Source organism: Lepisosteus oculatus, chromosome 9 (assembly GCF_040954835.1).
Source record: "Lepisosteus oculatus isolate fLepOcu1 chromosome 9, fLepOcu1.hap2, whole genome shotgun sequence".
NCBI lineage: Eukaryota > Metazoa > Chordata > Actinopteri > Semionotiformes > Lepisosteidae > Lepisosteus > Lepisosteus oculatus.
In genome coordinates, this window is record NC_090704.1 from 18,880,054 (window position 1) to 18,903,153 (window position 23,100).

The following is a 23,100-nucleotide window of genomic DNA, read 5'->3' on the forward strand; positions in this document are numbered from 1 at the left end:
AGTGGAATAGAGGAGTCTCAAGAAAAGCTAATGTCTAACAATACAGGGCCCATTTGCGGACAACATTTACAAACATTCTCTACCTCAAAAGCAACACAAATCTCTTAGGATTCTAATGGATGTGTTACTATAACAATATATTTTTCCATATTGTTATGACTTTGTGTCTCCTATTTAAAAAGGACAGTTCCTTTAAAAAGAAATTTTCACACAAATTTCACTTAAATAGCTATTTTGAGTAAACATAGTCAATCACTGTACATCACCAGTATTGAGGCTTGAATGTATAAATGTATAAGAGATTGGCCAAACCAATTAGTTTTTTAGGACTTATTTAGTTTCTGATTGAAAAGTACTTGTATAACCTACTGTATATACAGTATCTTATATATATATCCTACAGCCTGTCCTTGGCTATAGTTTTTCTTTACCTACAGCATTCTGCTAAAATTGGGTCATTAATCTAGTAAAACAAAACTTTACTTATAAGTCAGATGAGTTTATAACAAATGTTCAGGGGGTATGACAATTAACCACATCAGTCAGTGATTGTGATCATTTCCGACGTAATTTCCTCACATTAATTAAAACTAAATACTATGTGAAATCCCCTTCCCTCCCTCACATGTCTTTTGCATCTTACCCCCACTCCATCTCTACTTTTGCAGCTTTCCCTTGTCACTATTCACTCCACATGGAGGTCTAGCCTCCTCATCCTACAACTAAGAGGTTGGCTCTCAAACAAGCCAGATTTATTTGGACTAAAACATTCTATAAACCTTTCAATACAATTAGATCTTGGGTGTTGTTATTGCTAGTGAACTTTTTGCACACACTGCCTGTTAATTTGTTTCCAGATCGAACTTTATATCATGAAGAAAAATGATGCTAGGAAAGCACTATTATTATTAAATATTTTTTAATTCATTAACTTTATAACAAGCTATGAGCTGATTTCAGGAACATAATTTAATTGAACCTAATTTTAATTCATTCAGTGTGTGTTTAAGGCTTTTTCTAGTATCTATTTTCTATTTTCTTCTTCAAGGGAAATGGAGATTTCTCCCATTTACAGTATTTACAGTTGTGAAAGTCTCTCCAAAGAATTTTCTTTTTCAAGCCATTGAGGACACTATATTCTGGTCGTTAATTCTTACCAGTTTCAAAAAAAGTACATTACACTTCAGCATCCCGCACTCAGGTTCAACTCCCACAATGACACTATGGCACAACAGCCCCTGGCCCAATCCCACTCTGCTCCAGCTCAGCTATCACCGACATGTGCTTGAATTCTGCAGGTCTGTGGTTGAACGTGTCGACCAGTTGGAAGGTTTCCTTGCGCTTTGCACCATAGAACAGCTGCACCTGATTGGCTAAGCACTGAGCCTGGTGAACTCCCTGGAGGGATAAACAAAATGACAGGGACATCTGACTGAGGATTTTAATGAGTTTAAATGAAAAAAAAAGTGTCATTTCATTTACATTTCATTTCAAACATAGGATTATATGTCCCCGAGAAGGGTTTTACAGAAAACAAAAATCAGTTTTTTTTCCCCACCTTCACTGGCGTCAGTCGTCTGGGGACATTTATTTTGGCTGAAGATTCTAAATGAGTCCCTGTGCAAGTCAGGACCAACACAAAACCATTTACGATTTGGAAACAAGTCAGGTGGAGTACTGCACGTTATGTCTGTGCTAGTCTAGCTACTGAGCACCAGGTATACTGAGGATTTTGGCAATATAGTTCCAGAGTCTCAGTAAACTGGTAATGTGCAAACTTTACCAAGACTCTTCCAGCCCGCCCAAATGCATTAAAAGATACCGATTTTGCTTGTGACTAACCTGCAATGCTTCAGTGTACCATCCATAGTGCCACAATATAAAACCACCTACATAAAATAAGACTGTCCTGAGCTCTGGCTGTCCCTTACCATGCACTTAGGGTCCATCTCTGCTGTCATAAGGACAATGCCCTTTTCTTTCTCAAACTCTGGGTAATGGTAAAGGATGAGCTGGCTGGGAGCATTCTCCCCTAGGGTCTGAAGAAAAGGAAGAAAATCAAATTTAGCAAAGAAGGGAACCTGCCTTTCTACAGTATACAACAAGGATTCTTTTGCAGCAGAATAATACAGCATCTACAGGACACGATACACATGTTGGGTGCCCCCGGTACACATGTATCAAAGGTGAAGTCATACCTCCAGCTGTTTGTTAAAAAAACATATATTCATTAAATAAACACCTTTCCTAGTCCAAATGATCAAATGTTAAACACATATTTATAATCCTGAAAGCATAAAGGATTTTGGTCCACTATATTATTTCAAAATGTTTTAAAGTGTTTTAATGGTCATCATAAACATCACAAAAATGATTACGTTCTGCTGGTGGAAAGGGGTATGTCAGGGATTCTTTGAAGATGACAAACTGATTATCAGTCTTGTATTGCCAACTCACCTGTACATTTATCAAGGAAGTGAAATGTAGCTCCAAGCCAGACCACTGGCCAAGGAAGAATTCGTAGCCTTCCTTCTGTGGCAATGCATACAGAAACTGCCAGAAATGAGGCGCACAAATCAGAAATTCTGTCCTTCAGTAGAGAATCGTCCATGGTTCAGAAACAGCACAATAGTACCATACTGCTCTGGAGTGATATGAAAGCCAACACGGCATACATACTTAGAAAGCAATAAAACTAACTATAGTCAACAAAGGCTGCTAAATGGTTTCATTTTAAGGGGGTTTGGACCACCAATTTAATTTTTTTTTTCATATCAGCCCAACTGTGGAAAAGCAAGTTAATTCAGGACATAAATGGAACAGTACAGGAGCAATAAATGAAAGTACAGGAGCAATACAGGAGAGATGTACTAAATGTACATGTGTGGTAGGTCCAGATCTTGCACACTCAACCTTATATCCTCAGGCTTCAGATGGGGAAGTGATGCCTCACTCACAAAGAACACTGCAAACCCACAGGCATTCAGCCAGCTACAGGGATTGCTGCCACACAGCAAGCAGGCTACTCCCTAGCAGCATCAAGTTTACTCCACCTCCTCATCAAATGGCAAGTAGTGCACCACTTAGAGAACCTACTGATTTTTAACCAGCAAGTTCTGCACTTAGGAACCAACCTGCAGTCGAGTATAGGCCTTATTATTTCAGGTGAACCTTTATTTAAATAGATAATTGCAAAAAAGATAAATGACAAATAATTTTACCTCAAGTTACTACCCTAAGTCTCAAAAGGGCCTCAACACCTCTCTAAATTTTAATAATTAAATTGTTCTCTTTGAATCTACATGTGAGGAAGGCTGACTCATCTGGGAATAACAATAAGTGTCCTGAAGACAGTAAGATCGGCAGAAAAGTGCAAATTGTAGCTCTTGGGTAAGAGAGCAACTCTCCCTTTAGACTCATAAGGATAGCCGAGTCTTTTTCCTCACAAAATTAACAAGTGGTGGTTTAAAAGGCTGCCTAGTAAATCACCTATTTACACAAGTAAATTTGTGGATCAGTTATGCAGCACAGACCCAGGACAGTCGAGCTCATTCCATAAAAAGGAATCCATTTTGTGAACAGACCAAAGATCAGATCTAAATCTCACTTAGGGAAAATTACCTTTCTTTAGATAAGCTGCTCTGGTTTAATACTGTAGACCAAATTCTATGTTATAATGAAAACCCAGAAATCAATTTATAGTGTTTATAGCAATTGGGGTGAAGCCCCGGAAAATTTTCTAATCATTTCAGCATTGAATAAACCTTTATTTGTTCCTCTACATACATTTACAGTGTTACGTATATTACTGTGGCAATAATGAAAACATACAGCAAGACCACAACATGCTGGAACAAGGTAACACTGAAATGGATCCCAACTGAAAAAAGATTGTAAGGAATTCCTGTAAAGCAACAAAGATTGTCAGCAGGTTGGAAGGTACATGCTGGGTAACAAGATAAATAGTGAAGTATATGGTAAATCTGTAGGCTATATCAACAACACATATAATTTAATTATGCTCATGATCTGTTAGATACATGTTATTATTTTTTCTGTGGTTATTAATTTGTTGATCACATTTTAGACTTTGGTGGTAGAGAGGGGTGCTTTCTAAGGTGACTATCAGAAAGAATGGGGAAGCAATTTAGTGCTGTTCAAAGCACAGAACATGAGGACATACAACCACATGGTAGTGAAATACCAGGAGAGAACAGGTGAATCAATGTCGGCTTTCCATTATTAAAAGTACTGCACACTGCTTTTCTTTCAATTAACATGATAATTAGAGACAAAAATACTTACTGAAGGGCATTTCTTTGCTCTTCTGAATATTGTTTCAAATATTCCCCCCTGAAATATAATTAATTTAATTAAATTTGATATGAAGTAATTCAAAATGTTGACATTGTTATATGGATGAGTAGGTCAAAAGCCAGACTTAACACACATAAGGACCAAAAGTCTATTATTTAAAAAAACATCTCAAATGTTACAATGGTAGTCCTCCATTCAGTCCATCATGCTTATTGGGTTGCTAGTATTTCACCAGGGATCTGTTTCAAGGAAACCAGTGAATCAGCTTCTGCATCCTGTCTGGCTAATGGTGCCTCCTGCAGTCTGTCCTTAATATACTTGGACATCTCTCTTTGTGCATGAGCTTCCTTTAAAGAATGATTACAGCTCTATTATAGAGGTCATGGTACCTGCAACGTTAGGAAATGCCTGTAAGTCTTTGAAAAATGTTTTTTAAAAACAAGCCCTTTGCAAAAACAGCAATAAAGCTTACATGACTGGCTCGTGTAGAGTTTTGTCATGTTTAGTTGTACCTAAACACAACTGAAGTGGGTCTCATGTTTGAATACAATGCACAAGCAATGGTGGGTTACCAGATAAGTTTCTGAATGTTCTGAAATTAAGTGTGATGACACTGTCATATATTAGTGCAACTAATCTCTGCACCAGTTAAAATAGCAGACAGTGAGATTGTTTAATTATACAAAGATATCTTCCAAGATGAGTCTTACAGAAAGACAACTTGGAGATGTACAGCATACTGTGCCAGTATTGTGGAAAACTCTAAGCAATAAAAAAAACAAAGTAAACTTTTTTCATTCATTGCCATTAGTTAACAATTTTTTATAATTTTAAGGAAAATATGTTCTAATATTTTTAATGTTTAGTAATTTAAAAGGCTTGTGTTTGTAGTGTAATGCAGCAGTATAATGCTGCATTCATCAAGTTGGTGTCCAACTTATTCAAAATGTTTCAGCATTACCTCCAAGCATGGGAGTTTTTTGCACTTTTTGCAATATACTGAGGGACATTCTCTTGCTTTTCTTTTTCAACCCCACCCACGACACTCAGACAGCACAGATTAGCACTAAGCACTCACCAACTCACTCACAGAGCTTATAGTTGTGGAGAAAAAAAGCACTTACAGGAATTACCGCACAAATTGTTTTTTTAGTTGCAAAATATTCTTTCCATATCTGGAAAAGAAAACAGGTTAACAAGTGTTTAATGTATATATAAACTAATAACCTAAACATTTTTAAAACTTAAAATGTTTTTTAAAACTTAAAAGACGGACAGCCTAACACCCATAAGACCTTCTAAATTTGGTGTTTTTAAAAGATCTCTCCCCTGAGAGACCAGAGGCTACTGAGACAAATACAAAAGTACAGTCTCACCTGGGCAATCTCTTCACCAGTCTTCTCTTTGACCATGTCAATATTGAGGATAGAGTCCAAAGTCTAAAACAGCATACATATAAAATATTACATGATTAAACGTAAAGAGACTACGTTTACTTTAAAGCCACATCATTTCTTTGTGCTTTCTGAGAGTTTGGCGCAATTGTTCTAATCTGACCTTGTGGCATAACAATGATGGCCCTGATTACCAAAATCCCTGGAAACATAGGTATTGGAATGAATGTTACACATGACCCACGAAACAAATCACTACAGTCCTTTTTACTCGATAGGCATCTCCCCAATTACCTTATCCTTGGTGAAACCGTCACTCCCAGGAGCCCCTTTGCTTCGCTTCTCTAACTGAAAAGAGGCAAAGCAGTACAACACAGAAACAGTTCAATCAAACGCATTCCTCAGCAGCCTTTTCAAACACAGCAAAAAGCAAAAACATGGCATAGAGAGGGGAAATCCAAAAATGAAAGTGAGATTCCACCAATACCCAAAAATCTTGTTTCTTGGCATTATTTGACAGCTCCCATGTTCTCATTCTCATCTCACTAAAGATACATCCATTGACTTTCCTCAAGTTTCAGTCCTTTCAGAACAGGCATACTACATACAGGTCACTCCAGGCATTACCAGGATCCGGATACAAACCTCAGCTTCTATCAGTTTGATGAACTCAGCCTGTTTGCAATGACCAACAGGCAGCTTTTCCCCCTCCGCCCTCTTCTCCAGACGGGATTTGTATTCTTCAGGTTTGGCTCTATGAAATACAAAACTGAGTTACTAACATGACACCCAAAAGTAAAATTCATTCCAATGTTTCCAGTTCAGCAATCTATTCTAACTTCTAGAGCTCCTAGAACCCTTTGATACCAGGCACAGTAGATATCCATAGACAGTAAATAATTCAAATACAGGCTAAAATAAATACAAATGTAACCAGGCATATTTTACATTTTTACTTGTTGCCAACAAAAGCAGTATTTTGGCAGCTCCTAGTATCACTTATTTAAAAGGAAGAAATACAGTAGTAATTAGTCAACAATAAATGAGAACAGATTCATAACCTAATCATTATGAGAAAACTGCTTATTCTGCTGAGCTTCGTGGCTGTCCAGAGTCTATCCCTGAAACACAAGGTACATGGCACAAGACAGGACCACACCCTAGACCGGACACCAGTACATTGCAACTTTCAACACAGAAGCAGCTGAGAAACACCAATCCAACCACCCTAGCATGGATGTCATCATAATATGGAGAAAATAATTCATATTATTTTTTATATTTTTATTTTACACCAGACTTATATTTTAATACAATTTCAATGCTGCCTAATAGTTTTTAAGTACCGAGGTGGATCTCTTAAAGCATAATAGTGAAATCATGTCAGCTTCACAGGTCAATTAAATGACACAGATTATCTTAGTCTCCAAGAAAAGACTTAACATTTTTATTTTTATTTTAAAAACTCCATACAGAACTGAGAGAACTGTTTCACACGGGGGGTTTATAACAAAAATCTGCTTTGAACACTGTTATTTACAATACTTATTGCTCAAAAATAGTCAAATCATAATCCATCACATCAAGATACTGCAAAAGAGGAGACAGTTGAAAAACATCTGTTTCTTGCAAATTACTCTTGGGAGGAGCAACGTTAACTTTAGACCACGAAATCTGATCATCATTTGAACGTCTAACTTTGTGTTCAATAAAATAAAGTATAACCATTATATTAAAAAAATCACAGAAGAGGCATTAATAGCTTTATTGTAAAATATATGTGATCTAACCATGTCATTACAAGTTCAATGTCAGTGGAGTACTTACACTTGCAATTGATGTAGTTTCTGGTTATTACTCAATAACACAATTGTCACATATTTAGACAAGCATCTCGCTAATCTTCAATAAATTTGATTCAAATATCACATATCTATATGGTATAAATAGCATTACAAGTAGTTTTGTGCATTGACTTATTGCCAATAACTTTGATTTATCATAGGATTGGACTAACAGCAAGAAAATAATCAAGATAAAGTTTGATTCTCTTGTTGGGACCAGTGTCGTTCTGAATTCAGTATGCAGTGGAAATCTGTATCCCCTTTCAAAGTGTGCATGTGCAATGGAAATCAGAGGTATGATTTGTCTGCCTGCTCGTGCACACATTTCGTATCATTTGTAGGAAATGCGCAATTCTATATTTCAGATTTACTTAAGTATTACAATTATTTGCATGTCCCAAACTAAAACAAAACAGTCACATTGTTTGCGCATAGTAAAGTCGCAGTTCCGAATTTCAGATTTACTTAAGAATTACAATTATGAGAAATGGGGTGTTAATCAGCAATTATGTCTTCCTATGAATTTTGTTTTGATGTGCATTACAGAAACTTACTCATGGAGAGGAACCAAAACATTAAAAGACATTGTTCCAGAACTCCTGTGGTTTGTTCAGATGCAACTCTGCAAACCTAGAGAAGGGGCTTTCTCCTGGTTACCCTTCCATGAAAGCCATACTTGTTCAGTCGTTTTCTGATCGTACTGTCCTGAACTTTAACATTTAACATGTTAACCAAGGCCTGTAGATCCCTAGATGTATAGTAGCTCTTGGTTCCTTTGCGATTTCTCTGAGCATTATATGGTCTGACCTTGGGGTGATATTACTGGGACACCCAATCCTGGGAAGATTGGCAACTGTCTTGAATGTTCTCTATTTGTAAATAATCCTTCACACTGTAGAATGACGGATTTCAAATTGTTTGGAAATGGCCTTATAGCCCTTCCCAGAGTTCATTGCTGATGTCTGTTTTCCTTGGCATGATGTTAACACACACCTGAATGCTCCAGACCATCAAACTGCCAAAAGTTCTGCTTTTATAGAGGTGGTCACACTTCCTGATGATCAACTAATCAAGTGCATTTGATTGGCAGCACCTGGCTCCTAATTACCTTCTTAATTCCTATGGAAGCAGTAAGGGTGTACTTAATTTTTCCCACATGATTTTTGCATTTTGTCTTACTTTTTGTTGAATAAATAATGACATAGTGAAATCTATTGTGTGTTGCCTGTTATCTGAGGTTGATTTGTCTAATTATAGACATTGTTGAGGACCAAACGATTATTTATGCCCTGATATGTAAAACCACTGAATTAAAAGAGGGTATACTTTCTTTTTGGCATGACTGTATAGTTAGAAATCACATACAAGTTTTGGGTTATGAATAATTATTTCACTTATTGACTAAACCGCTCAGTCAAATCCTGATTTTCACCAGTTTCGTAACCCCCCCATTTGTAACAATATATTCCTATAATGATTTCATATAATGTAAAGCTATTAATTAACTAGAAATGTGACATTTTGTACAGTCAATTTAGATAAAGTTGGTGGTTTTGATAAAGTGTGAGTTGGATTTTTTGGGAGGTAGCAGCCCACGAAATTTGCCAGGAATACCAGATTCCACAAGCGCACACTGCGGAGAAACATATTCCTGGGGTATCACATGATACCCCAGTGAGTGTGGCTTTTGGGGAGACAGACATGTATGGGGATACTATTGTGTGCAGATAACATGGATATGGTGATTTTTTCTTAAAATATTACAGGTAAAGAAAAAAACAAAGCAAACTGTTTCATTCCTCTCCCTGAGTTAGTTTATGTAATGCACATCAAGACAACATTCATAGGAAGAAGTAATTGCGGATTAACACCTCATTTCTCATAATTGCAATACTTAAGTAAACCTGAACTTCAGAACTGCGCGTTTACTATGCGCAAACAATGCTTGTAAGACACGTGTTTTGTTTTTGTTTGGGACATGCAAATACTTGTAATACTTACGTAAACCTGAAATTTAGAATCGCGCGTTACCTACAAACAATACGAAATGTGTGCACGAGCAGGCAGACAAATCATACCTCCAATTCCCAGTGCACATGCACACTTTGAAAGGGGATACACATTTCCACAGCATACTGAATTCGGTACGACACCTCTAGTTAGCCAAATAAGGCAATTCTGTAAGTATAGTTTGAAGAGCTTCCTCGGTAAAAAGATGAGAAACAACAGCAGTGTTAACCGGATGGTTTTTGCAGACTAACTTTGGCAAGTAAACTGTCCTCTGTCAACAATGTATATATAAACAATATATTTTCTAAAAGCTAGTACCTTGCATCCCCGTATAGACTATACCATTGAACAATGGTTAAAAGTGCATTCTCTCTCTGGAGAAGAAAAATTGACTAATCTGAAATGAAACTTCATTTATTTCTTCTATACTGCTGTTGTTAGTTACCTTTTTCAGTTATAGGTATTTGTTGTCCGTAGTTGTACTTAATGGATTGAATCGAGTATGCCCTTCGAATTGACTGAATGGTGCCCAACAGTCTGTACATACTGAAGCACATCGGTGATCACCTTATTGTCAGAAGAACTAGCGTCACTTAAAAAGCGAGTTTTAAAAATATTTATCATCAAATTAACTGAATGAGTAAAACCCCGATTGATTGTCTGGTTTTGATATAGACCGAGATCTTACTTGCGCAGCTGTTGAATTTTGTCCTGGTATTTGCTATAGAAAGGGTTTTCCTCCAGTTCCGGCTCCTTACGGACCGAAAAGGCTCGCAACTGCAACGGGGAAAACCCTGGGATAAGCGGTCTGATTCCCGTGTTTCTGACAGCCAGCATCCCCCGATACAGACAGGCCATCTGTACCACGGCGACCGCCATCTTGCCTTCTCCTCCGTCATACATCAATAGAACTCCGGTTAGGAGAAGAAAAGCAATAGCACAAAATCATATGTTCCGCTTTGACAAACGTGCCCCGTCTTTTTAAGGCTTTTGTGATCTTTCGTTTTAATGAAAGTGAAATAAATACCGATATGAAATGTATCTAATAAATATAAACAGGAACAATAATGTATATACTATACTATATAACACACAGTGTGTTTCTAAATTTACGTCGCATAGAACTGTTCGAAAAACTTGTGAAAAACTGTACCGTCAGAGGGCGAGAGAGAGACAATGAGACAGTGAGAGTCCCAGGGAACTACTACTGTATCTATACCGGTGTTTGCTTCCGCAAAAAACTACTAATTAATCACAAGCATTATTTAATTTTCTATTTAGGCATGTTTTATTTATTTTTTTCATTGAGCTCTTAAAACGTGGTTAAGGGTTTGATCTTGATAGTTCACGGGTTTTGAACATTCAGCTTAGCTAAACTAACAAATTGGACTTTAAACGGGGCAGCACGGTCGAGGAGTGGTTAGCATTGCTCTTTCGCAATGGAGACGAAATCCCTTCCTCCTCTGTCTCCCTTCTCATTCTTGGTTTCTGTATTTATGGTGAGGAATATTCTGATGAATACTAGTTTCAGTACTTTCCTAGGAGTGCTGGTGTCAATGATTTACTATTGTGGCGCATTCGCCTGGCGCTGCGGCCGAAAAGCGCCCGGCTGGTGTACGCGGCAGGACAGGAGCAGTGGTCAGGGCGGGGACGAGGAAGCCCCTGGACAGTGCAGCTCTGCAAAACGGGCGTACAGTGTGATGAGATCGCCCGCATTCTTGTAAACAGTTCCCTGGTTTCGCACCCCTGTTATACTTGTATCCAGTTGCCACCCTATCCCTGTGTCTACCCGAATAGACGCCAGTGTGTTGCTCTCGTTTCTCTCTGGCGCTTGCTTGTTTTTTCTCACTTTCAGTCTTTTTTTCTGCTGGCGCCCGGGCGTGGGAGTGCTATGCTGGCTGGACCGAAGTTCAATAAAAGCGCTGTTTTCTTCACTCAACGAGTGTCTGAGTCACTGACTCCGTCCTCGCCGAATCCGAAACTATTACACTATGAAATGAATTACCCTTAGTAAATCATTAGGAACATCCCTTGATGATCTGGGTTTACTTGCCTCCTGACAGAGGGACAACTAGGTAAATACCACCAAAGAATCATTGTTCCAAACCTTCTGAAACAATCGAGATGGGAGCCACAAACCGCCTTTCCCTAGTCATTATCTTTTTCATATCGAACACATGAAAGGAAAACTACTTAAGTGGGAGAAAATGTGATTGGCATCAATGTGAGAAGAAACAGAATTTTTTTGTAGGTCAAATAAGAACATGCTAATATCATACACAGATACTATAGTTCTAACTATAATCCTTTTTCCTGAATCTTCAAAGATATCCTGTCTTGATCACTAAAGACCAGATGCTCTAACAGTCGAGGATGCTACTAACCTCATTCTCCACTCCATTTGGAAAAAATAAATTCCTAAGCTTGTATTCTTTTTTTGGATTTTAGTTTGGTCTTCAACACCATTAACACACAAAAAATATTTAATAAACTGCTGGATTTGAACTTCAACTGTACTATGTGTCATTAGATTCTTGAATTTTTAATGTATTGCAAACAAACTGTCAAAGTGAATAACAAGACAGCTTGCCCTCTGAATCTTAGTATGGGCTCTCCCCAGGGCTGTGTCCTATCTCTGTGGCTTTTCCCCCCTTTTTACAAACAACTTTATATAACTTGACTTGGAGAAGATTTTTAAAATATGCAGATGATACTAGTATTGTTGGTCTCATCTCTGATAATGATAAGACTCCATACTGATAGGTGACTGACTGGGGAACAACCTGGTGTTCTGATAATAAGCTTCAACTAGGGAAATCGTTATTGATTTTAAATGTGTCCAGTGCATAAAACTCCCCATCATTAATGACCGCCCCATCCTACAGTGACCACAAATTTCTTTGAATTCTTGGGAACACATACAGTATAAATGAACACCTTAAATGGAGCACCAAACAAAGATCATATAGTTAAGAAGGCACAGCAGAGGATCTGCTTTTTCAGGCAACTTAAGAAACGTAAGTGGTCTGCAGTATAAACAGAGCTGGCAAGATGGTAGCGGGGAATGAAGAACCCTTACTAGAAAGAACTGGGGAAACACTGATAGACCTGTGCAGTCTTGTTAAAACCTGGAAGTAGTAAGTAATATATTTCCATGCACATTTATACAAGCATCACATATTCCTAACAAATGCTTTAAATTCATTGCCATTAAGCCCTGAGTAACCAAAAATCTCAAACACATACACATACTCCAGAAAAAAGAAACTTGCCTTTTCTCAAGAGAATACAGAGCTTAGGATGTAATGTAGAAAGAGGTGTAAAGAGAAAGATATCTATCTAGACTTTTATTGATCCCAAAGAGAAATTGAGGGACTGGGCTGCTGTAACAGTATTCCACTTTCTTCATAAACATCTTCTGCATTAAAGTCTTTAACATAGTCGTGCTATGGGTATTTTGGAAAAGTTTGATTGTGTTTGTTTATAAAGTTTGTCTATAACATTTTAACTTTTTCCATGAACACTTGCTGTCATTATTTTTGTAAATAATAATGAAATGCTTGTAGAAACAAGGTTTTTAATGAAACTTAGTTGTTTTTAATTTAGCCAATTCAAACAAGGTAACAGTTCTTCACCCTGCCCTGGAAGTTCCTGGGTTCAATTACTGCTCAATGGATGGGTTGTACTTCTAAAACATGAAGACTCTGCATGTATACTATATTGGTATTTTTACTAATTTTGTATATCACAGTATGTTCAATATTAAATTAATATTGAAAATAAAACTAACTGTAACAGACAGTTCTTTCAGGACCCTATGCGGACTACACAATCCGACGAAGTGGGGAAACATCATGCAGGAATACGGGGCTGAAGACAGGGGGGCGTGTCCAAGGTGCGCTGGTGCACGGGGGAGGTGTGGCCGAAGCAAACAATCCCAAAGAGTAATCCTTAGAGTATCCAAAAACACACAAGAAAGTCCAAAACTAGGAGATCCATCAAAACACGAAGTTAAAATCACGAAGACCGGGTCGGAACCAGCGGACAGGGAACGGGAACGGGAACAGGAACGGGAACAGAGGTTAAAACCTTAACGGGACCAGGCGCTTCCAGGTCCCGGACTCGCACGATACGGCAATCAGATGCAGAGCCAGGATGAGCGTCAGCGCCTGGCTTTTAAGGTGGGCTGGGAATAGGAAACAGGTGCACAGAATAAAGTCTCACGTGAAAGGTCTGGAGCACCCTTAAGGAGGGGGGAACTATAATCGTGACAGTACGCCCCTCCTTTTAAGGGCGGCTCCGAAGCCCTAAGAAAAAAAAGGGGAGAAAAAAAAACGATGGAATCCAGGCTGCAAGGGTGCCGTCCGCGGGGTCCAGGTGTTGGCTCTGCATTCTGTAACGAACAGTTCTTTCCGGACCCTATGCGGACGACACAATCCGACGAAGTGGGGAAACACTGGGGAAACGTCATGCAGGAATACGGGGCTGAAGACAGGGGGGCGTGTCCAAGGTGTGCTGGTGCACGGGGAAGGTGTGGCCGAGGCGAACAATCCCAAAGAGTAATCCTTAGAGTATCCAAAAACACACGAGAAAGTCCAAAACCAGGAGATCCATCAAAACACGAAGTTAAAACCACGAAGACCGGGTCGGAACTGGCGGACAGGGAACGGGAACGGAGGTTAAAACCTTAACGGGACCAGGCGCTTCCAGGTCCTGGACTCGCACGATACGGAAATCAGATGCAGAGCCCGGATAAGCGTCACCGCCTGGCTTTTAAGGTGGGCTGGGAATAGGAAACATGTGCACAGAATAAAGTATCACGTGAAAGGGCTGGAGCACCCTTAAGGAGGGGGAACTATAATCGTGACACTAACATTAATTTGGATGAACATGCATAGTAAACTGACACCCTGAGACAAGATTACTTTGCCAGATGTATATAAAAGTTTTTTTGTACCGGTTGTGAATGCAATGTGTTTTGTCTGGTCTTTTTAAATCTTTTATTCTCTCGCTCTCTCAGTTCAATTCAAGAGCTTTATTGCCATGACCAATGAATCACAGTGTTTCCAAAGCATATGCAGTACAATCAACACAACATTTGCAGATATTTACAATACATACTACAGTATTATTAGACGTTTACATACATAAAACATACATTACTGAGACTCAGGTTCACTGTCTGTTCCTTAGAACAGAAATCGATTAGAAAAGATTTAAAACTGTAATGAATACACACCTGCGCATAACAGGGATCTTGTCCGCCCAGGCTGAGGAAGGTCTTCTTTAGACCCGTCTTGAACGACACTGGAGACCTGCAGTGAGGGCACAAGCCCCGAGAACCCGAATTCATTAAAGTCACTATGTATAATATTATGAACGAATCACAAATCTTAAATATTTGATTCTATCTTCTCCTCCCCCTTTTTCCCCTCTTTGAGGAAGACAAGATTAGGAGCTCCTGAAGAGTGAGAGCTGTGAAAATTGGAGGAGTGGTGTGACAGAGGAAATGCGAAAATAGATTTAGAAGTACACACAATCAAGCAATTCAACCAAGGAGAAAACACCTCATCTAGCAATAGGGGTATCGTTAAAATAAGACGCTGTTTTATGATTTCAGACTCCAGCCTCATTGTTCCAATTTTGAGTGTTAAAGGTGATCTGCAATGCTACTTTTATATTTCAGGGTTGGAAAAAATCAGCATTAATGAGTGAATTTAAAACCTCAATAAAAGTAAAATGTACAAAGTAACATGTAAAATGTACATAACAAAATAGACAAAATCTCCAGGTATGTGTAGCTCCATATTATGCTATTCAGAATGAGGCAATCAAACTTCCGGTGACATGCGCGGCTCTATTACATTATAAAATAGCAGGTTTGTGAATACTTCTGTTTTAATCCAATTCAAATATTGCTCTCTACTTCGTGACAGTTTTGCCAACAAATACCACTTACTTGTTAATACAGATCTTACATGCAGATCATGTAGCAACATTTCTGTGGTGAAATGTCTGTGCACAACCTTTACTTATTCACTCATACATTGCATTACATTAGTCATAACAGTGACTAGTGAGCAGAAAGGGCCACTTTAATGCAAAATCTCATTAGTGTCCCTGGCGAGACCAGCAGTGTAGACCATATAAGTACTTTCACAAAGCTCATGATTTTGTGCTTAATTTGTAACTTGTAAAATAAAAAAGTTTTTATTTAAACACCAGAAATACAAAAACGGAAACAGAATATGAAATACTATACAGAAATAGACACTTAAATCCAGAGGAATTCACAATTATAAAAGCTGAAACTTATGCTTTTTACATATTTCCATTGTATGTCCTTTTTTACTTAAAAAAGAAGGTCTTCTTTAGCTCAGCTTGCAAGACCTGGGTTCGAGCCAATGCAGTGAGGCATGAACTAGGGTGGGAGCGGCGAGAGCACAAGCCCTAGAACCCGAATCCGTTGCAATAACAAAAGGACACACAATGAAATATGGGCTATTTCGAAGTTGCAAATGTGAGATATAAAGTCGCAATTCTGAGATACTAAGTCGGAATTCTGAGATGCTAAATCACAATTCTGAGTTACTAAGTCGGAATTCTAAGATACCATAGCGCGTTTTTTTTTACTCCCTTGTGGAAACGGGTTTCCATATAGTTCTGTGTTTAAGGAACTTAAAAAACACATTAATTTACACTTATACTTTTCCTGACCTGTGTAAAATTCTTCCTTTATGTCAGTATCTCTCTGGCCTCTATGCTCGCTTTGTTCTGTTGCTCCCTAGTTAATTTTTCTGTAAGTCAGTCAAAAAACACTGACTCCCCAGTCTAGTCCCAAGCATCAAAATAGTTATAGAGAGGTTTTTTAATATTATAGGCAATGTTAATTTTGACTTGCTTGAATTCCCCAGTGTCTTCTATAAACTAATAATAAATAATAATAAACTTTAATTTTATATAGCACTTTTGAAAGTGGCTTCTCCAAATGCTTTACAGTAAAAAATAATAAAAAGGAAACAGTGAGAGGAAACAGTGCAATTACACAATTACAATAAGGTTTTGGAATACAGAAGGAAAACAAAGGCACAGAAACCAAACTAGTTAAATAGAAGCCCTTCTAAAGAAGAAAGTTTTGAGTCTTGAGTTTAAAAGAGCTCAGGTAGGTGACTATCTGATATCCTATATCCTTAAGGAGCTCTCCAGAGCTTTGGGGGCAGAGCAGAGAACTTTGCAGCAGTCTGGGGGTCAACTAGATTTTTTGAAAACTTCAAGGTCCACACGCAGTACAAGAATAATCTTTACTCTTTCCCAGTTTATGTTATTCGGGGACACAGCATGAACAACTTATTCAGAAGGTCTGCAGCAGCTCAAATGGGCATTGTGAGAAGGATTGAAGAAGTCAACAATGCATTTGGAGAGCACGACACAAAACAGAGCCTGTGAAAATTCATTTAAAAGAGAAAGCACAACCTCATGCAGTACACAAAGCATGCAGAGTTCCCTTAGTGCTAATGCAGAAGGTTAAGCAGAAGCTCCACTGTTACTCCACGCCCCCAGAGGACTCGTCATTCCAACTCGCATTCCAGCCGGTTCCTAATTAGCCAATTTACCTCAGCCTATTTAAGGCTGCTTTATACACTTCTCGCTGCTCAGTATTAGGTTTATCCTGGCTAGAACTACTCTTTCTATCGTTGTGACTTTCTATTTATTGGCTTCCTGGTTCAGTTTTGGCATTATACTGATAGCACTGGTTTTGACTCTCGGCTTCCTCAGAGCTTACAGTTACTTCTAGTGTTGTACTTTTGCCCGGCCTTATTACCTACAGCTTACGGACCTCGGATTGCTCACTCGTTCTGGTTTCTGCATAGGGTCCTCACTACTACTTCTTAACAAAATACTAAACATGGACCCTGCAGAAGGTGAAGAGATTCACGGCATTCTCTCACAACATTCCCACATGTTGACTCAGCTGCAGGCATCAATCCAGCAGATCACTGCTCACCTGGCTAATATAATTATAATTACTTACACTTATATAGCGCTTTTCTGGACACTCCACTCAAATTGCTTTACAGGTAATGGGGACTCCCCTCCACCACCCAGAGAAGCGCCCTGGGAGAGTCAGGACCTCAGTTTTACATCTCATCTGAAGGACGGCGCCTGTTTACAGTATAGTGTCCCTATACTGGGGCATTACGACCCACATGGACTGCAGGGTGAGCACCCCCTGCTGGCCCCACTAACACCTCTTCCAGCAGCAACCTTAGCTTTTCCCAGGAGGTCTCCCATCCAGGTACTGACCAGGCTCACACCTGCTTAGTGTCAGTGGGTTGCCAGTTATGAGTTGCAGGGTGATATGGCTGCTGGAGATGTCAACACAACCCGCAGAAGCGGGCTAATATGTCAACACAGCCTGCAGAAGCGGAAGCAGCAGCAGAGGCACCAGCCCCAGCAGAGGCAGCAGCAGTGGCAGCAGGGCATGTTTGCGCCTCCCCCCGGGTTTCCCATTCTTCCCGAGTAACACCATTTACCACCCCGGAGAGGTTTGACAGAAATCCTAGCAAGTTTAGGCGCTTTTTAGCTAAGTGCTTCCTGGTATTTCATCTACATCAGGAAGAATTTTCTTCCTCCTCAGCTAAGGTAGCTTTTATTATCTTGCTTTTTTCTGGAAGAGCTCTTGAATGGGCAACTGTGCTCTTAGAAAGACAAGGTCCTGAAATTTCAGATTTTAATCTTTTTCAAGAGATCTTAAGAACAGTATTTCACCACCCCTCCCCATATCAGGATGCACCTTCCAGACCAGAATTCCGGGATATTGCGGATGAGGCTTTGATCTCCCTTTTTATGCAAGGGCTCTCGGAAGAAATTTAAGACAATCTGTTTCTCTTGCCTCTTAATGGAAAGTCTTTCAAGGAAGTGATTTCCTTAGTGATCAAATTGGATGACAGGTTTCGTGGAAGAGGACTACAGAGACGAACAGAACCTTTCTGCAACTACTTCACTTCCCACTCCCACCCCTCTCAGTCCAACCCCCACCCCCGGATGCCTCACTTCGCAGTAGAGGGAGAAGAGCATTCAGGAGGATTGTTGTCTTTATTGTGGTCATCTAGGACATTACCGTTTGGACTGTCCCTCCCGCCCTCCACGGCCCCCCCGGTTTAAACCCAGTCTGCAAGCGAGACGCAGTAAACATTTAGCTATCTCTACTAATGGCTTGTCTGTTCCTGCTTCCCTCTCCTGGGGCTCGTCTAAACTTAACCTTCTCGCTTTTATTGATTCAGGGGCCGCTGGAAATTTCCTAGACCTCTCCTTGGAAGATTCCCTTAATCCCCGTTCAACCTCCTCTTCATGTTCAGACCCTCGATGGATCCCCTATTTCTCCGGGTGTCATTAGCTGGCAGACCTCACCATTATCTTTACAAGTCGGAGCCCTTCATCAGGAACTTGTACAACTTTACATCCTGGAAACACCACACCACCCTCTGGTCTTGGGGTTCCCCTAGTTACCAAAGCCTGATCCTCAGATTTTTTGTCTAGGGGTGAGTTGCTAGCTTGGGACCCTCAGTGTTTAACATCGTGTTGTTGCCGTCCCATTAAAAACCTCTCAAGGCAGCTCTACTGAAATTCCTGCATTTTAAGCTGATCTATCTGAAGCCTTTAGCAAACAAAAGGCATTGTTCCTGCCTCCCCACAGGTCTTGTGATTGTGTCATCGATCTCCTACCAGGTATTTTGCCCCCAAAGGGGAGAAGGTACCTCCTTTCACATGGGGAAAGAAAACATCCAGGAAGCACTTAAGGCGGGCTTCATACACTCCTCTTACTCTTCGGGTTGTGAAGGATTTGTTTTTGTAGGGAAGAAGGACGGTGGCCTCCATCCCTGCATTGATTATCGAGGCCTAAATGCCATCACAGTCAAGAACTGCTATCTCCTCCCACTCATTCCTTCAGCCTTAGAATCTGTTTGTGCTACAATTTTTACCAAGCTTGATCCCTGGGATGGCATACAATCTAATTAGAATACGGGAGGGGGATGAGTGGAAGACTGCTTTTCTAACAACTCATGGGCATTATGAATGTCTTGTGAATGCACCTACAGTCTTTCAGTCATTTATGAATAATATTTCAGAATATTTCAGATCTCATTCAGAAATGCCTCCTTGTATATTTTTTGACATATCTTGATTTTTTTCACTAACCTTCAGGAACATATCTCTCATGTAAGAGAGGTCCTGTCTCGTCTGATTCATCACAAACTCTATTTTAAGAAGGAAAAATGCATTTTTCATGTGTCTGAGATCCAATTCCTGGGCTATATCTTGTCCACGCAAGGGGTCACGATGGACCAAAGTAAGATCTGTTTTATTACGGATTGGCCAACCCTGAAGAACCTAAGACAAGTACAACGTACAATGCAGGGCCCACAACAGGGTAAATGGACCCCTCAAGCCGACGGCGCTTTCTGATGCTTAAAAGGCTTTTTTACCTCTGCTTCTCTTCTAACAACCCAGATCCCACCCTTCCTTTTGCTGTTGAGATTGACACCTCAGGCCACATGGGGACAAAGGCATCTTACATCCTTTTTTTTCTAAGAAGTTGACTGTGACTGAAATGAACTACGATGTTGGAGATTGCAAACTCCTAGCCATCAAACTGGCACTTGAACAATGGAGACACTGGTTGGAGGGGGCACAACACTCTTTTCTCATTCTCACTGACCATAAGAACCTTTCTTACCTTCAGCCGGTTAAACGTCTTTGTCCCAGGCAAGCTTGGTGGTCTTTATTTTTCTCTAGGTTCACTCGACTACGCCTCTGGATATCGTCCTGGTTTCTGCATAGGGTCCTCACTACTACTTCGGAACATCCACAGGATGGAGGACAATGGCATCATTGAACAATCATAACAGCAATTGGATTGGAGTGCACTTATGGTGCCCATTCAAAAAAAATGTGAATGTGTAAATTTGACAGCCATTAGAGCTGACTTGATATTTTTTCTAACTGTCAAATTCCTTGGAAGCATTCAAGGACAGCAGTCTTCAAGTTACAAGTTTTAAATTGGATTTAGATCAGGGCTTCACTCCAGTGTAGTTTTGGATCATTGTCTGCCGAAAGGCTCCCTTCATCTTTCCTTTCTCTCCTGGCAAGAGTTCCAGTTCCTGACAATGTGAAACATCCCCATAACATGATAATGACACCACCATGCTCACAGTAGGAATTGTGTTCTTTTGGTGATGTCTTTTCTTGGGTTTCTTGGCTCTAAATATAAACTCATTCAGGACAAGAAAATATATTTTAGTTTTGTTGAACCTCAAACATTTGCCACATACTGTATTTGTGGTACCAATTAAATGCCTTTTGGCTGTTTTTTTTTTCCAGAAACGGCTTTTTCTTACTAAAATACAGACCAGATAGAATCTTAGTGGTGCCATATACCTACCAGTACCATATCATCTTGACTGTGCTCCAAGAGTTGGACCTTTAAATATTGTTTATATCCTGTGCCTTTGTTCTGAAATTCTTTGGAAAGTTCATCGTTCTATAATTGCTTTGAAACACACTGCTGTTTCTGAAATAATGTGAATCACTACAAGTTAACACAGGTGGAGGCCAACTAGCTTGGTCTGTGATTTTGAGGGTGATTGGGGTTGATTTATGCAAATCTTCCTAAAAAATTAGAATATTTATTTGGAAGTTGTGGGGAATGATTTGTAGATTAATGTATTTAATTCCATGGTATAAGGCAACACAAGGTGAAAAGTTTGAGATGAGGTGTAGATGTTTATGGACACTGGATGTAGAAAGTGGGTTATGCTAAGACTTAAAATGTCCTCCTTTATTACAAAAGTAGGACTTTACCTGAGAAAAATGTATCAAACTCTGAAATGCAAGACTGGAAATGCTTGTGTATCTGAGAAGCTGCCTGGCTTGGTATGCCTGTGAGAAGAGAAAGGGGATTTTCTGAACTGGTTCAGTGTTTACAAAAATAGATATAAATAATTTGATTATATTTAAATCCTCTTTGACTATTGATTTGGCACACCTCTCTAGTGCAACTATATAATGTCCTAACATCATTCAATAAGAGTTAACTGATATATCCTAGAGCCAGGGAAGAACACTGAAGTTATTCAGTCAGAGCTACCTGCATGGGACAAATGTAGAAGTGCTTAGATGCAATATTGTGTTTTGTTACTTGGGTCTTATGATTGGTCCTGTTTACAAAAGATGTGAGGACAGTTTGAAATTGTTATATGGCACTTGAAGAGAGTCTAATCCTATTGATATAGTATTAGTTCTTTTATTCAAAAGGCTTTTATTTTGAGGGTGCAGAGTTCATCCTGCCTATAGATCTATAGCTATATCATTATCTATATCTTATCTAATCTTTCTGACATGTGTGCAGATTATATTTTAACTATATTGCAGTCTTTGTGTTTTCTTTTATCAAAGTACACTTAGTTAATGCGAGTTGATGCCCTCAGACCACTACCTAATTTTCTGACTCGTGTGCAGATGAGATCACTGGTCACTAATTTCCACATTAGAATCAACTCTCCTGGAGTCAACTTATGGACAACCAGTAGATTCTGAAAAAAACAGGGGTCTCTGCTAATCATCTTCTCTTTGCCAGGCTCCTGGACTCCCCATGTTTTGATGCCGCTGTGTGGTTTGGGACTCACATGGAGCACTTTCAAGCACATCCCCAGAAAAACATCATCAATGGGAAAGAGGTCCATGTTTTCAGAAGCAATGTGCATCTTCATAGCCAGGGGGCCAGCCATGAGGAATCCCCCTCCACTGACATATGGGGGGTAAAAGGTCCCATTAAAGATCTCAGGTGGGATAAAGTATTTGCTATTTTTCTCTCTGATCGGTAGAGAGGTGGAGAGGAGTGCTCCTACGAAAAGGTCAAGCATGCCACCACTACTTTCCAGAAATTCAATTATGTTTCCAGTGTGGACAAAGATGTCATCATCTCCCTTGAAGATGAATGGCACACTGGGGCAGTAGATGGAAAACCACTTGAGGAAGTTGACCTCCTTAAGGGTGAGGTTGTAGAAGCACTCTTCAAAGTCCCACTGCAAGATGTCTCCATAAAGCCTGTCCTCATACTCCAGGAGCTTCTGGTGATGGGGATGTTCTTCCCCTTGGATGGTTACCCCCAGCAGGAAAACAAGCCTGACCTTCTTGCCCCTTACTTCCCTCTCCTGGCCCCAAGTTTTGCGGATGGCCTCTCTGCGTCTGTGCTGTAGGATCATGGATTTGACCACTAAAAGGAGATAGACATCCCCTTCACACTTCTCTGGGTGGTTAAAAAGCATTGGGAAGAATCTGCAGTGTCGGTACAGGAGGAACTTCTGGATGTTTGCCCCTAGTTCAGCAAACCATGGCATCCTGGTCAGACTGGAGTTAGCAGAGCAATGGACATCTATCACATCCCAAGCTTTGACCACCTTATCTTCAGTGACAGACTTATTAATGTTTTCAATCCAGAAGGATTTCTGTCTAGGGATAAAAACTTGCTTACT

At 39.7% G+C, this 23,100-nt stretch overlaps 2 protein-coding genes across 2 annotated transcripts; both read right to left on the reverse strand.

The window, feature by feature from the left end:
- Positions 1-215: 215 nt before the first annotated feature.
- Positions 216-10,618, reverse strand: atpaf1 (ATP synthase mitochondrial F1 complex assembly factor 1). Its single transcript, XM_006635022.3, has 9 exons — positions 10,254-10,618; positions 6,357-6,465; positions 6,006-6,059; positions 5,694-5,756; positions 5,442-5,492; positions 4,306-4,353; positions 2,458-2,553; positions 1,932-2,039; positions 216-1,398 (listed from the first exon to the last, which is right to left on the reverse strand). Exons 1-9 carry the CDS (start codon positions 10,466-10,468, stop codon positions 1,222-1,224), a joined length of 921 nt encoding a protein of 306 aa, XP_006635085.1. The 5' UTR covers positions 10,469-10,618; the 3' UTR covers positions 216-1,221.
- Positions 10,619-22,026: 11,408 nt separating this feature from the next.
- On the reverse strand, positions 22,027-23,033 carry LOC138216053 (UDP-GlcNAc:betaGal beta-1,3-N-acetylglucosaminyltransferase 7-like). The gene has a single exon (XM_069194501.1). The coding sequence runs from the start codon at positions 22,963-22,965 to the stop codon at positions 22,027-22,029; it is 939 nt and encodes a 312-aa protein (XP_069050602.1). The 5' UTR covers positions 22,966-23,033.
- Positions 23,034-23,100: the final 67 nt, after the last annotated feature.

Bases quoted from the DNA above. Each gene is read 5' to 3' on its own strand.
- atpaf1 (XM_006635022.3), bottom strand. From the start codon at position 10,468: ATGTATGACGGAGGAGAAGGCAAGATGGCGGTCGCCGTGGTACAGATG. The intron at 5,493-5,693 runs GTGAGACTGTAC...TTTCTTTTCCAG, and splicing joins CTGGTGAAGAGATTGCCCAG to ATATGGAAAGAATATTTTGC. The intron at 1,399-1,931 runs GTAAGGGACAGC...TTATCCCTCCAG, and splicing joins AGATGGACCCTAAGTGCATG to GGAGTTCACCAGGCTCAGTG.
- LOC138216053 (XM_069194501.1), bottom strand. From the start codon at position 22,965: ATGCCATGGTTTGCTGAACTAGGGGCAAACATCCAGAAGTTCCTCCTG.